Raw genomic sequence first — 24,150 nt, 5'->3', positions numbered from 1 at the left:
TTTATGAGAGATCTTCCTTAAATTTTCTGCAAGAGTAAATACTGAATTTAAAAGATGATGTCAAAAGTCATTGTAGAGTATATATTTCATACCATTCATATTAAAACAATATTTTATTTATTTATTTTTTTAGAGGGAAGGGAAGGGAGGGAGAAAGAAGAGAGAAACATTAATGTGTGGTTGCCCCTCACATACCCACCACGAGGGACCCGGCCCGTAATCCAGGCATGTGCCCTGACTGGGAATCAAACCAGCAACCCCTTGGTTTACAGTCCGCACTCAATCCATGGGGCTATACCAGCCAGGCCCATTCATATTTGTATACATAAATAGCTACCAAAAGTTTATTGTGAAACCACCATAGATTAGATTAATTAATATTGTTAAAATAACCACAGTACCCAAAACAATCTACAAATTCAACACAATCCTTGTCAATTCCAATGGCATTTTCCACAGAAATACAACAAATATTCTTAAAATTTGTATAGAACCATAAAAGACTCCAAAGAGCCATGGCAATCTTGAGAAAAAAGGACAAAGGTGGAGGCATCACGCTTCCGGATTTCAAACTATATTAACAAAGGTATAGTAATTAAACACTATGGTATTTGCTTAAAAACAGATACACAGATCAATGGGACAGAATGGAGAGCCCAGAAACAAACCTGTGTATTGTCAATTAATTATAACAAATGAGCCAAAAATATACAATAGGAAAAGAATAGTCTCCTTAATAAATGTTGTTGGAAAAACTGTGGATAGCCACATATAAAATAATGAAACAGGACCACACTCTTATACCACACAAAAATTAAAAACAGGTATACTTTTTATATACAGTATCTATGATTCTATAATATATTTTGTGTGTGTGCTTTTAAAAATTTCTATTTATTTATTTTTAGAGAGGGAGAAAGGAGGGAGAATGAGAGGGAGAGAAACATAAATGTGTGGTTGCCTCTTGCACGCTCCCCCCACCAGGGACCCAGCCCTCAACTCAGGCATGTGCCCTGACTGGGAATTGAACCTGAAGCCTTTTGGTTTGCAGGTTGGCATTCAATCCACTGAGCCACACCAACCAGGGCATTAAAAAAAATGCTAGCAAATTCTGAAAATAAGTATTGGTATATAATTCTCCTTATTCTGTGCATAGTTTCTTAAGGATAAAATTTATCAGTAAACTACAGCCTAGAATCACACCCTAGGAAATTCTTTTCCCAAATATTTTAAATAACACTGAATGGACTTCAACAAAATCTGGCAAGTTTGTCTCATAATACAGAACTTTTGTGTGGAGTACCATTTTTAAGCATCCTTTGGTATCCAGTGTTTGAAAAAAATTGAAGTAAGGTTAAAAACGAACTCTGCCATCAACCATAGAAGAAACAATGGGTTTTCCATACACACACACACACACACACACACACACACCTGATCAGTAGTTAAAGCCCAAGGAGTACATACTTCTGAAACTAATGCTAACAAAAAATATTATATGAAATTAATCTCAGATTTACAAAAGCTTATTATTAGTTCAAATTCCAAGTATAATAATATTAGCAAAATACCCAGTGATTCTAAATGATAGACTGTTATTTTGACAGCTGAAAATGCAAGATGCCAATAAGGTATGCCAGCAAATAACTGCTGACTACAGAATCAAGCTAGTTAATCTTCATTCATTTAATTCACTCAATAATAAATATTAATTAAAAGCCTTTTATGTACCAGACATTGTGCTGTGTGACAAAACATCCAGAGGGCAAAGCATCAACTCTCTGAAGATAACTTCTGGTTTTATGACCACAAAACTCAGACAAAAGATGCTATTAAATGATTTCAGTTTTATTCTCCTACTGCCATATAATCCAAGCTATTTATTCAATCTACTTTCTGATTAATTTCAGCTTAACCTGGCAATTTCACTAGTATTAAGCAGTCACTGATAAAGGCCTACTATCATAAATTACAAATTTACACTCTGGGTATCTTACTTATAAAAAATTTACCAATTATCAGGATAGCAGTTTTATTTATCACTCAATTGGTCTTTAGATATTTCTTTACATCAAAATAAAATATATGTAAGTGCCGTCAATTTAAATTAAATATTTCAATTTTAAAATTTAATTATTTAAACAGAGTACCTTATTTCTGACATTTCAATTACTAGAAAAAAATTAAAGATTTACCACGAATTTTGTGATACTTCTAGAAAAAATTGATTCACCTTTATTGAGAATATAAATGCTTGCTACCTATAAGTTTTTATTTATTTGTAGAATATAGTAAGGTTGATGTTTGCTGTTTTTTTGTTACTTTCTACCAGACCAATCATCATTCGAACCATATCCTGGTACAGAAATATGATTCAGGTTTGTATACTATAAGTAATAAACCCTATATTAGGATCTTTAGGACCAACTATAACTCTATAAGGTTCAATAGAAACCCATTGGTTTGATCCTCAATATCACTACAGTACATTTCTAGCTGGTCAGGGAAATAGTGATTTTATTAGTACAGAAAAAAGTCCCTGATTCCTACATGGAATAGCCTTCCACACTGGAAATGTCTGTGTAGAATAAATTTGAGATACTTTAAATTCCCAATATGACCTTTAATGATTCAATTCCAAATATAAACACAATATAGATTATGCTCCCCCAAAGAGAAGAAATTTCATATTTTCTGTAGCAGCTATTTACTGGATATCTACAAAGAGCAACATATTCTTTAAAAATGGCTTTCAAATGTCTTTTATAGCAGCAGAACCGTCTTTTCAAACAAAATATGACTTAACCCTATAAAGAAAGCAAAAAACAAAGATACTATGGTTACAGGTAAGCTAGAGGGCCTCCATGAAACTTCCCTTTTATCCTGACGCTGCTCATTCAAAGAACACTGTAGCGCAGAAACACAGTGCTAAAAACAATGAATGGAAATTTGTGGCTACCCAAGGGCACTGAGTCCATTCTTCCAATTTCAGAGAATTAAAATGAACAAACAAATAAAAAAACCACTTCGTATGTATTCTGTATTACAAGAAATTTTGGGAGTCCCTTTAAAAATAGAGAGAAAACATAATCACCCATTTTTATTATTTCAATCATAAACTAAGTTAATAGCATGCTGACAATTTACAAGCAAGAATAAAGGTAAGACTGAGGACTCCCAGTTTTAGAGCAGACACATAAAGAGCCTGAAAGCTGTCCCTCCTATTCTAAGAAACTGCACAAACTGAAAGTTAACAACTGTTCATAAATTATCACAGAAATGAGGTCACAAGGCAAACTGCCTCCCTGAAAATTGCAGAGTTGAATATAGTGAATCACAAATAATTGCTACTGTTAATAGTCATAGAAATACTTAAGAAATAATTGATGAAATGATGGAGACCTAGTATGTTCCGAGTTTGACTTCTAGGAACCTACCAGGCTCTCATAGTGAAGAGTGGAGAAAAACTACCCAGCACTGCCAGCAGGGGAAGGGAAAAAGTAATCATTTAAAAACATGCCCGAAGTGTTCTTTTCTACTTAATAAAGGTCTGCCCTCAAGGGAAATTACTTTACTAGAACCTTATCAAACCTAGAATAAGAGCAATTAGTTAACTCCAGCCCTCTCCTGAATCTCTGTCTCATATAGAAAAAAATAAAATAAAATAAAATGAAAGCTAAGAAACTCTCAAAGTCACAGTCCTTATTCAAGCCCACTAAAACAGTGGCACTTTACCATGAGCTTCTACAAAGTTTCCCCTTCCCAATACCTTATCACCGAATCAACAGGGCTTCAGTATAGTAACAGCGGATTATAACCGACACAGCTGTAAGATACACTTTAAAAAGGAGTTTCAAAGGGAACCCAAAGACAACAGAGGGCAAGAAACGACACCAGAGGAAACTGAAGCCTCTGACACCTACGGCTACAGCAAACATTAAACACAGCATAACTCCTAGCCAGATAAACATAAAGCCTCACACTAAAGGTCTACTTACCTCATTTCCTATTAATTGATAAACATTTCTAGCTTTCAACAAAAACTTACAGGGCATGCTAAATGTCAAACACACAAACACAACAATGACAAAGCTAGAGTCTGAAGAGACAAAGCAAGCACCGAGCCAGACACAGGTATGGTAGATTTTGGAATTATCATACTGGGAATTTAAAATAATTATGATCAATACGCTAAGGCTCTAAATGAAAAAGGGAATGTGCAAGAAAAGAAGGCTATTATAGGCAGAGAAATGTAGACACAACAATAAAATGGAAATGCTGGAAAAAAAAAGACCGTTAACAGAAATAAAGAATGCCTTTGATGGGACCATCAGTAGACTGGACATGGCTAAGGAAAGAACTTGTAAGCTCAAAAATAGTGTCTCTAGAAACTTCCCAAATGGAAGAACAGAGAGAAAAAAGAATGAAAAGAGAAACAATATCCTAGAACTGTGAGACAATTACAAAAAGTGCAACATATAAACAATAGAAATAGGAAAAACAACAACAAAAAAACCCCTAGGAGAAACAGTTGAAGAACAGCAGAGAACTTTCCAAAATTAACGACACACCAAACCACGGATCTGGGAAACTCAAAGAACACTAAATATAACAAATAGAAAACCAAAAAACAACACCTAGCCATATCATATTCAAACTGCTAAAAATCAAAGACAAAATATCTTGAAAGAAACTAGAGGAGAAACATACCTTACTGAGAGAAGAGAAAGGGTAAGATTATATTGATAAAATATAATCTTTATTGAGATTACCCTGAGAAACCCTGTAAGCAAGAAAAAAAGAGTGAAATATTTAAGTGTTGAAAGAAAAGGATCTACCAACCTAGAATTTGGGGTCTACAAATTACCTTTCAAAAGTGAAAGAGAAATACAGACTTTCTGAGACAAAAACTTAGGGCATCTTCACAGTAGACTTGTCTTAAGTGTGTTGGAGAAGGAAAACATGGAAATAAAATACAATATTTTATTTTTCTTGCCCTTAATTGATCTAATAAGTAAATGTTCAAAATAAAAGCAATAGTGTATTTGGTGATTATAGCTTTTGGGTAAGTAAAATAAATGACAATAATGGCATAAGGGGCACTAGGGATATCTGTACCACCCATGAAGTGGTATACTGTTATATGAAAGTGGCCTTACATTAGCTTTAAATATGTATTTCAAACTCTAGAACAACCATAAAAATATTTTTAAAGGTATAATTGATATGCTAACATAGAAAAGGAAAACATAAAGTACTCAATGCAAAATAATATGGGAAGACAAAGGAAGCAAAAAACAAGTAAAATAAATAGAAAAATATTTACAAATATGGTATTTATGCAACTGTATCAATAATCACTTTAAATGTGAGTGGATTAAAAAATCCAACTATGTGTGCTTAAATATAGAGGCAAATAGCTTGAAAGTAAAGGGATGGTGAAAGCTATATCATACTAACACTAATATACCTGGAATTACTGTTTTTTTCAGACAAAGTAGACTCAGAGTAAGGATAGCACGAGGGATAAAGAGGACACCACATAACGATATGGTGGAATTTGTCAATTCCTTACAAACACATACCATTTTTAAGGAATGTGCTCCTAACACAAAGCATCAAAATATGAGGCAAAATCTGAAAGAACTGCAAGGAGAAATAAAGAAATATTACACTTAAAACTTTATCACAACTCTATCAGTAGGTCTAGCAGACAGAAAATCAATAAGGATAGAGTTGCACTGAATAGCACTATGAATCAACTATATCTGACATTTATATAATACTTTTAACAATAGCAGAAAACATTCTTTTTATGCTCACATGGAACATTCACCAAGATAGACCACATTTGGGGATATAAAACACACATTAACAAATTTAAAAGAATAAAAGTCATATAAAGTACAAAGATCTGCCTGGGGAAAAGTCCCACCATTGTTAGTATAACGAGAATGGTTTGTGCAGCATCGATGTAACCTGGCAGCCAAGGAGAGTGGACTGGAATGTGCACGTGTGAACAATGATGACTTCACTGTACTAGGCAGTGGGGGCAGTAGATGCTGTTGAGTGAGCATGTGGACTGTGTTGCCATTGCTTTCAAAATGACTGAGCGAGTTGAGCAACAAATGTGCATCAAATTCTGCATTAAGCTTGAACATTCCTCCATGGAAACTACCTGGGGGATTCAGAAGGCCACAGCTATGAACAAACTGGTGATTGGCAGCTTCATCACAACAATGAGCCCGCTGGTGCATCACACCTTTGTGCAGTTTTTTGGTGAAATATCGAATCATTTGCTCCAGCTGGTATGGCTCAGAGCACTGACCTGAGAACCAAAAGATCTTCAGTTTGATTCCCAGTCAGGGCATATGCCCGGGTTGTGGGCAAGGTCCCTAGTTGGGGGTGTGTTAGAGGTAACCGACAGATGTTTCTCTGGTACATCAATGTTTCTTTCCCTTTCTCCCTCTCTTCCCCTCTCTCGAAAAATAAATAAAATCTTTCTAAAAAAAAATCACCCAGGTGAGGTGACTCAGCCCCCTTTAGAAGCCCAGATTTTGTACCCTATAACTTCTGGCTTTTCCCGCAACTAAAATCATCTTTAAAAGGGATGAGGTTTCAGACTGTTGGTGAAATTCAGGAAAATATGATGGGCCAGGTGATGGCAGTTGGGAGACCTGTGTGAGGTCCTAAAGTCCCAATTTTGAAGGGGACTGAGGTGTCACTGTCCTATGTACAATGTGTCTTGTATTTTCACTTAGTTCAAAATATTTTTAGAAGCATGTTGTTTAATCTCCAAATATTATGGGATACTCCAGATATCTTTTTGTTAGTAACTTCTAGTTTAATTCCACTGTTATCTGAGAGTATTTGAGGTCTGTCCAGAAGGTATCCAGCCATGTAATATGAAAAGCAGAGGCACTGAAGAAGATACAAAATACAACTTATCAAAATTTGTGGAATATAGCTAAAGCAGTACCTAGAAAAGGGAAAGTTACAGCATTAAATGTATGTATTAGGAAAGAAGATCACTTAAGCTTCCACCTTAAGAAATTAGAGAAGGACAATAAAACCTAAAAGCAAGCATAAAAAATAATAAATAGAGAAGTCAATTAAATGATAACAGGGAATCAGAGGAAAAAAAAAACAAGATCAAAAGCTGGTTCCTTGAAAATATCAATAAAATAGATGAAGATCTGGCCAGCTTCACCAAGAAAATAATTAGAGAAGTCATGAATTGTTAATATCAGTAGTCCTTGCTGAGTCTACAGACAGTAAAAAGATAAAAAAGAATATTAATAACTCTATGACACCAATTTGGTAACTTAGATGAAATAGACCAATTGTCTAAAAACAAAATCTGCCGAAACTCACAGTGAGAAGTAGATATTCTCAATGAGCCTATGATTACTAAAGGAAATGCATTAATGATTAATAACCTGAAAAACAAGGGGGGTGGAAATGGGAGGGAGGTGGGGAGCAAGGGGCAGGGGAGGCTGGGATGGGAAAAACAGACAAAAAACTGTACTTGAAAAATAACTAAATAAAATTAAAAAAAAAACAAACCTGAAAAACAAAGAACCAGGCCAAGATGGTTTTACTGGTGACTGGTGACAAATATTTTTAAAAAAAGACACCAATTCTCTACAATTCCTATCAGAAAATAGAGGAGTGAACACTTATAAACTCATTCTACAAGGCTAATATTACCCTAATACCAAAACCAAACAAAGAAAGGAAAACTACAGAGCATTATCTCTCATGAACATAGGTGTAGAAATACACAGAAAAATATTAGCAAATTGAAGAGAATTATAAAAATTGCATGTAACAATAAAAAATAAGGGATGCACTGTGTCACTATGTGCCCCTACCCTACTCTGCTGCTTTGGTGAGCCACTGAGGCTAATAACTATGAGAGTACTGAATATCTTAAACTAAGTTAAAAATTTATTTATTTATTCCAGGTATACAAGATTGTTTCAACATTCAAAAATTAACTGATGTACTCTGTAACATCCTCAGGCTAAAAGAAAAATCATATGAACATATTAGTAGAAATAGAAAAAGCATTTGAGAAAATCTAGTATCAATGGATTACTAAAAACTCAGCAAAAAATGGGTTATACCACTCCACCACAGGCAATATATCGTTGGTTAATAAACAAATGAAAACATGCTCAAGATCTTTCATTAATAAAGAAATACAAATTAAAACAGACATGGCATACACCTACAGAATGGCTACAATCTAAAAAACTGAGAATACCAAATGCTGATGAAGATGTGGAGCACCAGGAACTCTCATTCATTGTTGGTAGGAATACAAAATGGTATAGCCACTTTAGAAAACAGTTTGTCAGTTTCTTACAATGCTAAACATAGTTTTACTACGCAATCAAGCAATTGTAATACTAGGTATTTACGTGAGTTAAAAAGTTGTATCCACACAAAAACCTGCACACGAACTTTTATAGCAGCTTTACTGAATACTGCCAAAAACCAGAAGCAGCCAAAATGTTCTTCAGTAGGTGAATGGATAAACAAACTGGTATATCCATACAGTGGAATATTATTCAGCAAGAAAAAGAAATGAGCTATCAAGACAGAAAAGACATGGAGAAATACTAAATACATACAGGGAGGGGCAAAAGTAGGTATACAGTTGTTTGTATGGAAAATAATACAATAATTAATAAATAATAATACAAGAATAAAATCTAGCCCTGACCAGTGTGGCTCAGTTGGGCACTGGTCCACAAAGCAAAACATCCTCAGTTCGATTCCTGATCAGGGCACATGCCTAGGCTGCAAGCTCAGTCCCCATTCAGGATGCATATAAGAAGCGATCAATCAATGTGTCTGTTTCACATTAGTGTTCCTCTCCCTTCACTCCTCTCTAAAAATAATAAATAAACCTTAAAAAAAAAAAAAAGGAATTCTGTGTTTTGTGTATTCACAACTGTATTCCTTAGTCAAAGAACCCCATCTGAGGAGGCTACATACGGTGTGATTCCAACTATATGACATTTTCAAAAAGGTGAAACTAAATAGAAAGTAAAAATCAGTAGTTGCCAGGAACTGGGAGGGGACATAATGAGAAGACATAAATAGGTGAAACATGGTGGGGTTTCAGTGTGGTGAAACTATTGTATGATTCTGTAATAGTGGATACAATGACATTATATATTATCAAAATCTACAGAACTATATAATGCAAAGACAGAAACCTAATGAACACTATGGACTTCAGTTAATAATAATAATAATAATATATAACTATTATTCATTAATCATAACATATGTACTACAACCACTCAAGATGTCAATGTTAAGGGAAACTATGCAGGAAAGAAGAATTATATAGGAACTCTGCATTATCTGCTCAATTTTTCCATCAACCTAAAACTGCTCTAAAAAATAGACTATTAATTTTTTAAAAGATAAGAATGAATATTATCACTACTATTATATAACTTGTTCATTAGGTATTATAATTGGATGAGTGGATAAGAGGTACAAATATAGAAAATCACCACCAACTGAAAAATGTAACAGAAGTTAAGATCATTTATCATAACAACAACAACAACAACGACAAAAGAACTACAACTAGCAATAAACTTAATAAAATCGCAGGAAAAAACTCTATTGGGGTAAAAAAGACTTTAATACCATGACTGATACCTTTTTCCTGTAAGGGAAGAATCAATACTAGAAAAATGTTCACTATGAAACAAAAACCAAAATACCTATTCTTTAAAAACGATTAAAGTAAAAATCCCAACACACTTTTTAGGAGGATCTCTAGAAACATTCTAAGGTTCATTTAAAATAATAAATAAATATCTGTGCAAGTTCCAAATCTGAATTATACATCATTCTAATTTCAAAAAGTACAACAGTATAGTGCCTGGTATAAGGTTAAGTGCTTGAAAAGATAACGAGAAACACTCTGAAAAGAAGAATTAGGAGTGGGAACTTGCCACAGCCAACATTAAAATTTAAAGTGAAGCTATGATAAGGACAGTGAACAGCGGGATAACAAGTAATCCAGAAACAGGAAAACCATATAGGAATTTAGTATACATCAAAGGTGGCAATTCAAATGCCTACGGAAAAGATAAACCTGTTAGTACGTTAGCCATTTGGAAAACAATAAAGCTAGATACATGAAACTAAATTATAGACAGAACAAAAAAGTAAAAATTAATAAAGTACCACAAGACAACAACATGTGTATTTTATCCTGAGAGTTGAGAAGGTCTTTCTAAACATGAGATAAAAACCATTTGTTTTTCTAGTCTGCCAACTGAAAAGTCCAGAAACAATAACCAACTTAAAAGCAGCATACCTATAGCCTAGACTAAATATTACTTCCCATTAAAAGATACCAGACATCCTCGGAGAAATACTTTATCCTAGGTATGGGGCAGCAAATGTACAAGATAAACCTAGAACATTTTGTTTAACAGAAAGCAAGGAAGCCATCAAAATCTTCTATTAAGATCACAATCAGAAGTCTTGGAAACCAGCTTGAATAGGCCTACATTGGCCAAAGGCAGGACAACTGGAACATCAAGAAGTATAAATAATAACTGCAATGGATTGAAAGACCTTAAATATATTTAAATTCATAAATTCATTTATAATAATACTAAAATCAAAACACAACCAAACAAATCTTATGGTCACCTTTGTGTAGTGTTAGTAAATAACTAATTATTTTGAAAATTGGTAAGTAAGAGAAATAATCAATAACCTATCTAGCTTTTTTCTAGGAACTATTTCTCAGAGAAATGAAAGTGTTGATAAAAAGGGAACTGTTACATATTAAAACCCTTAATGAAATAATTGATCTAGGCAATGATTCTCAGTGGCTGTTTACCCTGCAAAAGGACAAGATATTACGTATCTACTCATGGAAGTACCCAATGCCATTTCTAAAATATTCATTATAAAAAATCAAACCACTATCTGAACAAACATCTGGACCAACAATGAAGACTTAAATGTTTTTGATCTGATTTTAAAGAAATTAGAGCATAGCCACTAGTAGACAATAGCTATGACGTGTGTCTTTTTCCAAATGGAATTAAAATTAAGTATGAATAATAAAAGCCACTTATCAGGCTCTTCTTGTCCTTATGCTCTCGGTATACTAAACTTCTCATAGCTCCCTAAGCATACTAGCTCCTTAAGTAATTCCCTACACTTGTTATTCTGACTGGAATTATTTTTGCATAACAAACTCCTACTCATTTGTCAAGACTCAATTCAAAAGTAATGTCTATAATGACTTTCTTAACCATCCTAGCATTACATTAACCATCCACTATGCTTTCTTATACTATACTTTATTTGTTTGAGGCTTTTTGGATCTGCTTCCTTAAGGAGAGTGATCTCCTTAATTCTAGCTCCTAACGCGTATGCCCTCCTAGAGGGTGCTCCATAAACACTTAATTTCCACACACACAGTAAAAGAGATAGTTGAATTAAACGAATGAAAGAAATAATCAGGATTTCTGGTCAAGATTGCACCATAGGTAAACATGATTCACCTCCTCACAAAACCACATCAAAATGACACTAAACTATAAAACCACGACCACTTGGAACTGTCACAAATCTAGTTAAATAGAAATCTGACTAGCACAAAATGAAAGAAACCACAACCATCCAGACTGGCAGAAGAGGCAGAGATGCAAAACTGGCTGGTCCCACACCCACAGGTGGTAGATAAAAATTCAGGAGAGATATCATGAAAGAGGAGTCCCAGCCAAACACCAGGGCCCAGACCCCAGGGTTCCAGTGCCAGGAAGATGAGACCCATGACTTCTAGCTCCAAAAAGCAATGGGCACTGAGTTGGTGGAAAGAAATTCTAGAGTCCTGGGCAGTTCCTCTTAAAGATCAAACACACAGACTTCCTCAGACTCACTTCCTCTGAGCTCCAGCACCAGGACAGAAGCTTGAAAGGCAACAGTGTCATATAGGGAGAGAGTGAAGTATTTGTCATCAAAGCAAGAGCTGTGAGAGTTTTCTCCCAGAGAGAAAGGTGGGCAGAGGCTATTGTCCCTTTTCTAAGCCTTCTCCCCACAAAGACCCAGAACAGGCAGCAGGTGGGTGAGCCCTGTATCTGAGACTCCATCATCCAGGCTAACACTGTTTGCCCTGCCCTAGAGATCCCCTGAGACTCCATCCTAAACAATGTATGGGGCCACCCAAGCCATTAACAGTGGTTTTTCCATATGAATGGTCTTGGCTCATGCTTCACCACTTTCTAAATTCTCTCAAACAAGTAACAGCTGGTCTCAGGGGGCCCCCAAACCTCATACCTCTTGATGAGTGACCCCATACCTAGCATCAGCAGCAACCAGCCTAGATTTACAGTTTGGCTTTGCCTGGGAATCGCCAAGCCCAGGACAAGTAGCAGCCATCTCAGACTGCATTATAGCTCAGGGAGGGTGGCCCTAGGCAGAAAGAACATAGGTAGAGGCTGACCTTGGCCTGTACCATCTCTGAAATCCCAGAGTCTGGGCACTCGGTGGACAGCTACAGACCATGTTGGAGTGCCAGCACCCTGCCCCTGCACAGCTGACCCTCCATGGGGTGGGGGAAGGAGGGTGGAGGTTGGTGGTCAGTGGTCACAGCCAGTCCTTGCAGCTGACTGGCCTAAGTAAATAAATCCCTCCCACTGATTTGCCAACAACAACCAAGGCTCAACTATAAGAGGAAGGTATACTCAGCCCACAGAAAGGGCACGCCTCAAGTACCCAGCTTGGGTGATACTGGAGGTTGTGCCATTGGACGCGATAGGACACCTATTACATTAGGCCACACTACTGAGACACAGAGTCATAGTAGCGCTATCTAATACACAGAAACAAACACAGGGAGGCAGCCAAAATGAGGAGACAAAAAAAACGTGGCCCAAATGAAAGAAGAGAACAAACCTCCCCAGAAAAAGAACTAAACAAAATGGAGACAAGGATTCTACTAGATGCAGAGTTCAAAACATTGGTTATAAGAATCCTCAATGAAAATAGGGAAAGAGTAGGGGAACTTAGTGAGAATGTCAACAAAGAGACAGGAAACATAAAAATGAAGATATAAAACATGAAAAAGAACCCGTTAGAAATGAAGAACACAGTTAACTGAAATGAAGAATACATTACAGGCAATCTAGAGTAGAGTAGATGAATCAGATGATCAAATCATTAATTTGGAAGATAAAGAAGCAAAAAACACCCTATGAAAACAGCAAAAAGAAAAAAATAATCCAAAAAAATGAGGATAGCATAAGAAGCTTCAGAGACAACTTCAAACAAACCAACACTCACATCATGAGGTTGCCAAATAAAGAGACAGCAAGAAATAAAAGAAACCTATTTGATAAAATAATGACAGAAAACGTCCCTAAGTTGGTGAAGGAAATAGGCATACAAGTCCAGGAAATGCAGAGAGTCCCAAATAAGACGAACCAAAAGAGGCCCACAGCAAGGGAGCTCGCACATGACGACCATCAGCTGATTTCTCAACAGAAATGTTGTAGGTCAGCAGGATTTGGCAAGAAATATTCAAAGTGATAAAAAGGAAGGAACTATAGCCAAGATTACTCCACCCAGCAAATACATCACTTAGAATCAAAGGATAAATAAAGAGCTTCCCAGGTAAGAATGTAAAATTTCTTTAAGAAGGAAAAGAAAGATAAAAAATATGAATGATAAAATGGCAATAAATATGTATCTATCAGCAATTACTTTAAATGCAAATGGATTAAATGCTCCTAACATATAGGATGACTGAATGTATAAGAAAACTCAACCCTTACATATGCTGTCCACAAGAGAGTCACTTCAGATGGAAAGGCAGAAACTAAAAGAAAGTAAAAGGATGGAAAAAGTTATTTCATGAAAATGAAAACAAAGAAAAGCTGGGATAGCAAAACTTACACCAGACTCTAAACAAAGTCTATAAACAAGATAGACTTTAAACAAAGGCTATGACAAGAGACAAAGAAGGTCTCAGCAGTTCTCCTTCTGAGTATTTATTTGAAAAAACCCAAAACACTAAATTGAAAACATGTATGTATCCATATGTTTACTGCAGCATTATTGACAGTAGCCAAAATATGGAAACAACTTGTGTCCACCACAGATTAAAGAAGTGGTGCAAATGTACCGGGTGGGTCAAAAGTAGCGTTACAACTGTTCGTATGGAAAATAATACAAATAATACAATAATTAGTAAATAATAATAATACAAGTATAAATTCTATGTTTTACATACTCACAACTGTAAAATTACTTTTGCCATATCGTGTATCATGGAATATGGTTCAGCCATAAAAAAAAATCATGCCATCCACAACAACATGGATGGACCTGGAGAGTACTGTGCTGGGTTAAATAAGTCAATGATTTGACTTATATATGGAATCTAAAAAACAAAATAAGCACGCAAGCAGAACATCCCACAGAATGTTCATACTCATATGAACATCTTGTGGGGTGCAAGGGAGGGTCATAGGGGATGGGTGAAAAGATGAAGGGATTAAGAAGTACAAATTGGTACAGAATAGTCATGAGGGTGTAAAGTATAGCTTAGGGAACTTAGTCAATAATATAATAACTATGCATGGTATCACATGGATTCTATGTTTTACTGGGGTGATCACTTCATAAGTTATAAAACTATCTCATCACAAGGTTATATACCTGAAACAAATGTGATATTGTATGTCAACTGTAATTAAAAAATAAAAAATATATTAAAAATGTAATAAAATAAAATAAAATAAACTCCTCTACTACCTAAAAACAAACAAAAAAGATATACTAATGACTCTTGCAAATTACTCTGTTAGTACCTAGAAGGCAATGTGACTCACATCTGGTACCAGCATGTGTCAGATGCTAGGACAGATAAAACAAAGAAACTAGTACTGAAACACATTCCCTATTAACCTATCATTGCACAATGAAGCTCTTTTATATACATTTCTTAGCTTAGGTGCCACTGGATCTATGTAACACAAAATATTTTTTGCTAAAAGTGGTTTAAAAAGAAAAGTTTCATAAAACTATATGTGACAGAAATTTGAATATAAAAGCATTCTAAAACAAAGAACATTTATGTATATCAAATAAAATTGCCATTTACTTTTTACAAGACTGCCACAGACACATGAAGTTGTGTCCAGGTTTCCTCACTGGATCCCCATGTTGACTAGATGCACTGAATGGAGAAGGCTGGGAACTGCTAGGCTGGCTCTGCACTTGCACAGCTGGTGAAGGCGTCACAGGAGTGTTCTGTGGAAAAGCACAACCACACTGTTTGTGAAATGATGTAAAAAAACATTTTTAATATAAGCTTATGTTTGATTCCACTGATAGTTGCACACTCTTAACATGAAATTTATATTAGTAGTTTTAATGACTATCTTTTAAATTTCTAAATTAAAAAAATTTAAGTTAACCATTCTTACAAAAATATATAGGAAGTAATTTTCTTATATTTCATATGAACCACAGAGTCAAGATCATGGTGTTGCTGTTGTTATAGATTATACATTATTTAAAGTTTTTTATATTAATAAAATTAGGCAAGCAGACACAATTATAAATTAAAATGAGAAATAAGTCTACTGTAAATGCACCCATTTGATTTACTTATATATATAACTCACAAGAACAAATCAACTGCAAATTATCATCTCTTTGTATATTTCCTTTTAGATTTTGTAAAAAATGTAACATAAAACAGTGTATAGTAAAAAGCAAATAAAATTTCAGATGTCGCCCTGATCGGTATGCTGCAGTTGGCTGAATACTGTCATACAAAGAAAGCAAAAGGTCACTAGTTGAATCCCAGCCAGGGTACATGAATGGGTTGCAGGCCAGGTCCCCTGGTTGGGGGCTTGTGAGATGCAACCAATTGATTTTTCTCTCATATGTTGATGTTTCTCTCCCTCTTTCTCCCTCTCTCCAAAAATAAATAACGCATGTATAAAGGACACATGGAAAAAGGCAAAGGGGACTAGGATCCAGAGTGGGAGGTGGGGATGGCTGGGGTGGGGGAAAATGGAGACAACTGTACTTGAACAACAATAAAAAAAACTCAAAGAAAGAGAAAATTCCAGATTTAAAAATATAATGTAACTGTATAAGTAAAATGGTTATAAATATTATTGTGCAATAAGCTCTTTTAATGAACAACTTTAGTTTTCATAGTTGCTCAGTTATAACTTTTGATGAATACAAGAATTCTAATTGCAGGCATAAATTTAGACCCTAAATTTTTTTAAATCCTCACCCGAGAATATGTTCATTGATTTTAGTGGAAGAGGAAGGAAGAGAGGGAGAGAGAGACTGATGTGAGAGAAAAATAATGATTGCTTGTGTCCCATACATGCCATGACTGGGAATGGAACCCAGAATCTAGATATGTGCCCTGAGTGAAAATCAAATCTTTAACCTTTCAGTGGATGCTGCAGGGATGTCCAACTTTTTGGCGTCCCTGAGCCACACTGGGAGAAGAGTTATCTTGGCCACACATTAAATACACAAATACGAACGAAAACTGAGGAGCAAGAAAAAGGTTTTAAGTAAATTTAGGATTTTGTGTTGGGCCATATTCATAGCCATCCTGGGCTGACACTCCTGGATTAGGCAACACTTCAACTACCTGAGCCACCGAGCCAGAGCACAGGTAAGCCTTTTAAATATAATTCTTTTTTCCCTTTCTATATCTCGCCCCCTTCCCTCTGAAAAACACATAAGTAAATTATTATTAATGTATCTTCAAATAATTTGAGGCAATACATTTTCTTTCAAACCTTAACTCAGATTTAATTCACAACACACCACAAAAGGAAAATATTGAATTTCTCATCAAAACAACCATTTTCAAAGCACTGTTTAAAGGTAATAAATTTAAACTTTGAGAAAATATTAAATATACTTGTTAGTTTGTGAGACTATTGGAAATAGTTGGACCAAAGATATATTTCTAAAAGCCTCAGATTAAAAATTGTAACTTTGTTTTAAACAGATACAACACGAATATATAAGACTATAGCATAAAAGTGAAAAAAGGAAGAGACTACCTCTGGCTGGCGAGGCTCAGCTGATTGGGTGCTATCTAGCAAAGCAAAAGATCACCAGTTCAACTCCTGGTCAGGGGACATGCCTGGGTTGCAGGCCTGGCCCCCAGTTGGAGTGCGTATGAGAAGTAACTGATCATTGTTTCTCACATTGATGTTTTTACCCTCTTTCTCCCTACCTTCCCCACTAAATCAATCAATACAATTTTTAAAAAGAAGAGAATAAAATGCTGAAAACGTTCTTAGAAATGTGAGGTCATAAAAGCTTTTGCATTTCAAGGTCTAAGAAGAAAAACCTACTTTTGTGATGTGATTGAAATTATTTCTGTAATAGGATCCCACCCTTAAGATTTTACAATATTGTTAGTGAGAAAATATGTACATGCATGAAGAACATGCATTTTAGGACAATACAGGTATGTACCATGGATAAGATGTGAACCTTCCAGCTTCACAGATCTGGACTCAAATTTCAATTTGCCTTTTAACTAGCTTTGTGACTTGGGCACCTACTTAACCTCTCTAATCCTTAGTTCCAGCATCCATAAAGTGTAAGTAATAATATCTACCTTACAGGATGATGGGAAGACTATAGAAATTATACATAAAGACCCAAGGCTCTATATTCTCAATAAATGGCAACTGCATTATTATTATTCTACTACAGAAGTCCAGAAGGGAAACCAAATTTTGGAGAAAAGATGATTGACTTCATTTTGGGGACAATGACAGATCAACTAGAAATGTCTATGAAAAGAAGTTATTATTGGAAACATGCATTTAACAAGCATTCACCTGAATAGCCAGCCCTAAAGGCAAATTAGGTATTTTATTGACCATCTTGTTATATACTTGTAAATATTTGTAAATTAAGCTTATTTTTATTTTGATAAAGGCTAACACATCTTTATACTATTTAACTGTGAAACTCTTCTTGGTAGCACATAGAAAATTTAATAACAGAGAATCATAGGGTATTTTAACTCCAAATGAGAGCTGTGGCAAGCATTACTGAAGTTAATTCAAGCTGTTAAATTAAGAATACATAAATTTCAGCCACGATGGAGGCATAGGTAGAAATACTTTGCTCCCTCACACAATCAAAGGGATAACAACCAATTTAAAAACAATAAACTATCAGAACTGCCAGAAAATCAAACTACATGGTACTCAGACAAACAAGGAGTGAAAGAAACATTCATCCAGACCAGGAGGAGGGGCAGAAATGGGCAGCTGGGCAGAGAGGACACGTGGCAAGGTGGTGGACAAAGGCACTGGCAAGGCCGTGGGGCTGGCTGACCTGGCAAAGGAGGACTCAAAACCTCTAGCTGTGGAACCCTGGGGGGGTTGCAAAGGCAAGAGAAATTCCCAGTCTCTTGTCGGAAAATGGGGCTGAATCCCAGCGAGCCAGCAGCATTGTTCCCTCTCTACACCCTCCCTCACAGACAGCCACAGAATGTGGCAGAGGGTTGCCCCTCCCAGTGAACACCTAAGGCTCCACCCCTTACAACATAATATGGCCAAAATGAAAGAAAAGATTAAAACTCCAGAAAAAGAGCTAAGCGGCAAGGAGATAGCCAACCTATGAGATGCAGAGTTCAAAACACTGGTAATCAGGATGCTCACAGAATTGACTGAGCTTGTTTGCAAAGTGAGGGAAGAAGTGAAGGCTATACAAAGTGAAATAAAGTAAAATGCACAGGGAACAAACAGAGAAGGGAGGGAAGCCAATACTCAAATCAATGATTTGAAACAGAAGGAAGAAATAAACATTCAACTGGAACAGAATGAAGGAAGAAGAATTCAGCCCTGGCTGGTGTAGCTCAGTGGATTATGGGCCTGTGAAGCAAAGGGTCGCCGGTTCGATTCCCAGCCAGGGCACATGCCTGGGTTGCAGGCCCAGTCCCCAGTGGGGGACACATGAGAAGCAACCACACATTGATGTTTCTCTCCCACTCTTTCTCCTTCCCTTCCCCTCTCTCTAAAAATAAATAAATAAAATATTTTTTTAAAAATTAAAAAAAAAATGAGGAGAGGCTTAGGAACTTCTGGCTTTAGACTTTCTGACATCCAAATCATAGGGGTGCCAGAAGGAGAAGAGGAAGAACAAGAAACTGAAAATTTATTTGAACTAATAATGAAGGAAACCTTCCCCAATCTGGTGAAGAAAATAGCCTTTCAGGAAGTCCAGTAAGCTTAGAGAGTCCCAAAGAAGTTGGACCCAAGAAAGCACACACTAAGGCACATCATAATTATATTACTCAAGATTAAAGTTAAGGAGAGAATCTTAAAAGCAGCAAGAGGAAAGCAGAGAGTTAGCTATACATGAGTGCCCATAAGAATAACAGCTGATTTCTCAAAAAAAATTATAGGCAAGAAGGCATTAGAAAGAAGTATTTGAAGTCATGAAAGACAAGGAACTACATCCAAGATTTCCCTATCCAGCAAAGCTTTCATTTGGAATGGAATGGAAGGGCAGATAAAGTGCCTCCCAGATAAGGTCAAGTTAAAGGAGTTCATCATTACCAAGCCCTTATTATATGAAATGTTGAAGGGATTTAACCAAGAAAAAGAAGATCAAAACCAATGAACAGTAAAATGATAAACTCACAACTATCAACAACTCAATCTAAAAAACAAAAACAGACACTAAGCAAACAACTAGAACAGGAACAGAATCAGAGAAATGGAGATCATATGGAGGGTTATCGAGGGGAGGAAGAGAAGAAGGAGAAAAGGTACAAGGAATAAGAAGTATAAATGGTAGGCATAAAATAGACAAGGGGTGGTTAAGAATAGTATTGGAATTAGAGAAACCAAAGAACTTATATGTAGGACACATGGACATGAACTAAGGGGGCCATTGCCAGAGGGAGAGGCAGGTACAGGGGAGAGGAGAGATAAAGTGGAGAAAAAATTGGGACAAATGTAACAACATAATCAATAAAATGTACTAAAAAAACCCACATAAAAGACATATTAACTAAATGCAACATACAGAAAACTTGTAAATCCTAATTCAAGCAAGTGCTCAAGCAGTGATCCTAGGGAACACTGCTGTCAGAATATTAAGAAATTGATATTTTTGTTAGGTAGGGATTTGTTACTGGGAAATGTACATTTAACAATACTTAACCATTAGAGAAATGTATACCGAAATATTCATTAGTAAAATGAAATACTATTTGGGATTTGTTTAAAGTACTTCAGGAAAAAAATAAAATGGTGGTGGTGAGGAGTATATGAAATTACAAAGACAAAATGGTAATAATATTTAATCTAGGTGGTACACAAATGGGAGCTTACTGGCTCTACTTTTGTGTATGTCTAAAAAGTTTCACAGTAGCCCTGGCTGGTGTAGCTCAATGGATTGAACACAGGCCTGTGAAGCAAAGGGTCACCGGTTCGATTCCCAGTCAGGGCACATGCCTGGGTTGCGGGCCAGGTCCGCAGTGGGGGACACATGAGAAGCAACCACACATTGATGTTTCTCTCCCACTCTTTCTCCTTCCCTTCCCCTCTCTCTAAAAATAAATTTAAAAAAAATAAAAATAAGAAAGTCTTATCCAAAGCATACAATGGTTAAAAAAATAAAAAGCTTCACAATAAAGAGTAAACTAAAAATGAATTAAATAGAGCTAAATATATCAATGAAACAAAATAATTAAAGTAGTGATAGACCATACCAAGTGAGAAATTCCAAGAAATATATTTCTTTGACCATGAGTTACTGTTTTTAGGTTCCCTCCTTAAAAATTATACATTTCTGTCAACAAAAAGTTTTTTAAATAGGTTGCTTGTATTGTATTGTAGGTTTTTCAAAGTACCATTTAAATTAATTATGTTTTAAGAGTAGATCTTTTACATGAGAATGCCATATATATTTCTTTCAGGATGTAAGTTTACTTTCTCTTTACATTATTGTTTGCTGTGACTTGCTGAATCATTAACCCTAATCATAACTGAAATGTAAATGTAAAAGTAGATTTCCAAGTGATGATTTTTGGAATGATCAGTCTTGAGCAATATTCTATGTCACAGGTCTACTCTGGTCTGGTCTATTGAGAATAAGCTAACATTTAATATTAGTTTTTTTTTTTTTAAATTAAGGCAGTAAAGGCACAACTCCCATAATGAGTAACCAGATAAGTAAAATTACATAAAGGATATGAAACAATTCTGATTTCTTTTGTATGTACAAAACCTTAAAATGTTATTTAATGTAGCAGTTTTGGGGGAGCAAAGATACTGCGTTTTGTTAAAATAAGAAATTAAGATCTTGCTTTCCTTTATCACCTTTTCAAGAGTAAATTAAGACTGAAAATTCTAGATTACCCTAATATTTCCTGATAAAAAATTTGGATTCTGAGGCTCTTCAATTCTTAGTTCTTATCAATAGTAAACTTTAAAGACCTTAAAATAAACTTAGCTTTATTTTAAAATTTAAACATTTTAATCTAGTAGAAAAACCACAAAGTCATAACCTATTTTGCTCAAAATAATTCTTTACTAAAATAGTAAGAAAATAGTCCTGGCTGGTGTGGCTCAATGGATTGAGTGCAGGCCTGCAAAATCATAGGGTTGCCAGTTTGATCCCCAGTCAGGGCACATGCCTGGGTTGCAGACCAGGTCTCTAGTAGAGGGGACACAAAAGGCAATCACACACTGATGTTTCTCTCCCTCTTTCTCCCTCCCTCCCCATCTCTTTAAAATAAATAAATAAATAAATAAATAAAATCTTTAAAAAGTTGTTTTTATTGAATGATTGATGTACTGATTTTAGAGATAGAGAGGAGGGGAACAATGAGAGAGAGAAGAAACACTGATTTGTTGTTTCACTTATGCAGGCATTATTGGTTGATTCAGACCAGAGATCAACCCCACAACCTTGGCACATGGGGACAACACTTCAACCAACTGAGCTATTTGGCTAGGGAACTTGCTACACATTTTGAAAGCCATTTATAAATAAAGCTAGTTGAGGTAAATAAGATGATGAATAAACCAGACACCATGATAGCTGAGGTCTAAACGAAAGAACTGGTAAAGTATATTTTAAAGAAGAGTTAAGTAAGGAGAGATACTTTCGAACACTTCTTAGGAACAAGAAACAGATTTACTCTAACTTTGTATAAATGTACAGATTTTTAGAGAATAAGACAATAACAGAAATCACCAGAAAATAGATCTTTGTGTGGGTGTGACGTTTACTTCAATACTTAAAAATGAAGGTTTTAGGACTTCCAGCCAAGATGGAGGTGTAGGTGGAAACACTCTACCTCCTCACACAACCAAATTTAAGGACAACAAAGATTTAGAAACAAAAACACAACTAGAACAGACAGAAAACTGAACTGTACCGAAGTCCAACAACCATTCATCTAGACCAGTAAGAGGGGTGGAGTTGGTGGCCAGAGGAGAGGGGTCCCGGCAGGGAAAAGCAATGGTTGGCAGACCCGGGTGCAGGGAGGAAGCAGGCAAACCCAGTGAGACGTTCAAGGTGGTAGGCTGACCGTGAACACACATTCGTGTGCAGGTAAACCAAGCGAAAAAAGGGGCAGTGAGACAGACTACACAACCCAGGGCCCCAGTGATGGGATATAAAGCCTAAAAGCACTGATTGGAAAAACTTTCGGGGGTTGAGGTGCCCCACAGGAGAGTTCGATGGAGAGACCCACAGGGTCCTAGAATGTACATAGGCCACCTATTTGGGAACCAGCACCAGAAGGGCCCAATTTGCTTGTGAGAAGCAGCAGAGGGGACCGAAATCAGAGAGAGAGCAGAACAAGTGCCACTGCTCCCTCTCTGACCCCGCCCCCACATACAGTGTCACAACCCAGCCACTGGTAACCCGCCCTGGTGCACACTTAAGGCTCCACCCCTCATACATAACAGGTGCAACCAGACCCCAAAATTATGGCTTAAACATAAAAGATCAAAGCCCCAGAACCAATACTTCTAAGTGACCAAGAGATAGCCAACCTATCAGATGCACACTTCAAAACACGGATGATCAGGATGCTCACAGAACTGGTTGATTTTGGTCACAAATTAGATGAAAAAATGAAGGCTACACTAAGTGAAATGAAGAAAAATGCACAGAGAACCAATAGTGATAGGAAGAAAACTGGGATGCAAATCAATGGAGTGGACCAGAAGGAAGAAAGAAACAACCAAACAGGAAAGAATGAAGAAACAAGAATTCAAAAAAAAAATGAGGAGGCTTAGGAACCTCCAAGAAATCTTTAAATGTTTCAACATCCAAATTATAGGGGTACCAGAAGGGGAAGAGGAAGAACAACAAGTGGAAAAGATATGTGAACAAATAACAAAGGAGAACTTCCCCAATATGGAAAAGGAAATAGATTTCCAGGAAGTCCAGGAAGCTCAGAGTGTCCCAAAGAAGGTGGACCCAAGAAGGAACACACCAAGGCACATCATAATTACATTAGCCAAGATTACAATGAAGGAGAGAATCCTAGAAGCAGCATGAGCTAAGGGGACTGTCACCTACAAAGGAGTGCCCATCAGACTGTCAGCTGATTTCTCAAAAGAGACCTTACAGGCAAGAAGGGGCTGGAAAGAAGTATTCCAAGTCATGAAATCCAAAGACCTACAACGAAGATTGCTCTATCTAGCGAAGCTTTCATTTAGAATGGAAGGCCAGATAAAGTGCTTCTCAGATAAGGTCAAGTTCAAAGAGTTCATCATCACCAAGCCCTTATTATATGAAATGTTAAAGGGACTTATCTAAGAAAAAGGAGTTAAAAAATATGAACAGTGAAAGGACAGCAAACTCACAGTTATTAACAACCACACTTAAAACAAAAGCAAACTAAGTAGACAGCTAGATCAGGAGTGGAGCCACAGAAATGGAGATCACAGGGAGGGTTAGCAACAGGGGAGTGGGAGGAGGACAGTGGGGGGGAAGGTACAGAGAAGAAGCATACACAGTAGGGAGAAAATAGGGGGAGGGAAAGAATAGAATGGGAAATATAGAAGCTAAAGATCTTGTGACACATGGACATGAACTAAATGGGGGGAA

At 36.2% G+C, this 24,150-nt stretch overlaps 1 protein-coding gene across 1 annotated transcript in view; it reads right to left on the bottom strand.

Annotated features, from left to right (window-relative positions):
- The window catches only part of ARID2 (AT-rich interaction domain 2), a 155,855-nt gene that overhangs the window by 20,271 nt on the left and 111,434 nt on the right, over positions 1-24,150 (bottom strand). Inside the window, exon 16 of the mRNA XM_037162322.2 lies at positions 15,164-15,312. Within this exon, the coding sequence (XP_037018217.2) occupies positions 15,164-15,312 (149 nt within the window). The remainder of the gene's footprint in view (positions 1-15,163; positions 15,313-24,150) is intronic.

Source organism: Artibeus jamaicensis, unplaced genomic scaffold, assembly GCF_021234435.1.
Source record: "Artibeus jamaicensis isolate MK-2021 breed Jamaican fruit bat unplaced genomic scaffold, CSHL_Jam_final contig_233, whole genome shotgun sequence".
Taxonomy (NCBI): domain Eukaryota; kingdom Metazoa; phylum Chordata; class Mammalia; order Chiroptera; family Phyllostomidae; genus Artibeus; species Artibeus jamaicensis.
This window is presented reverse-complemented; position numbering and strand designations above follow the sequence as displayed.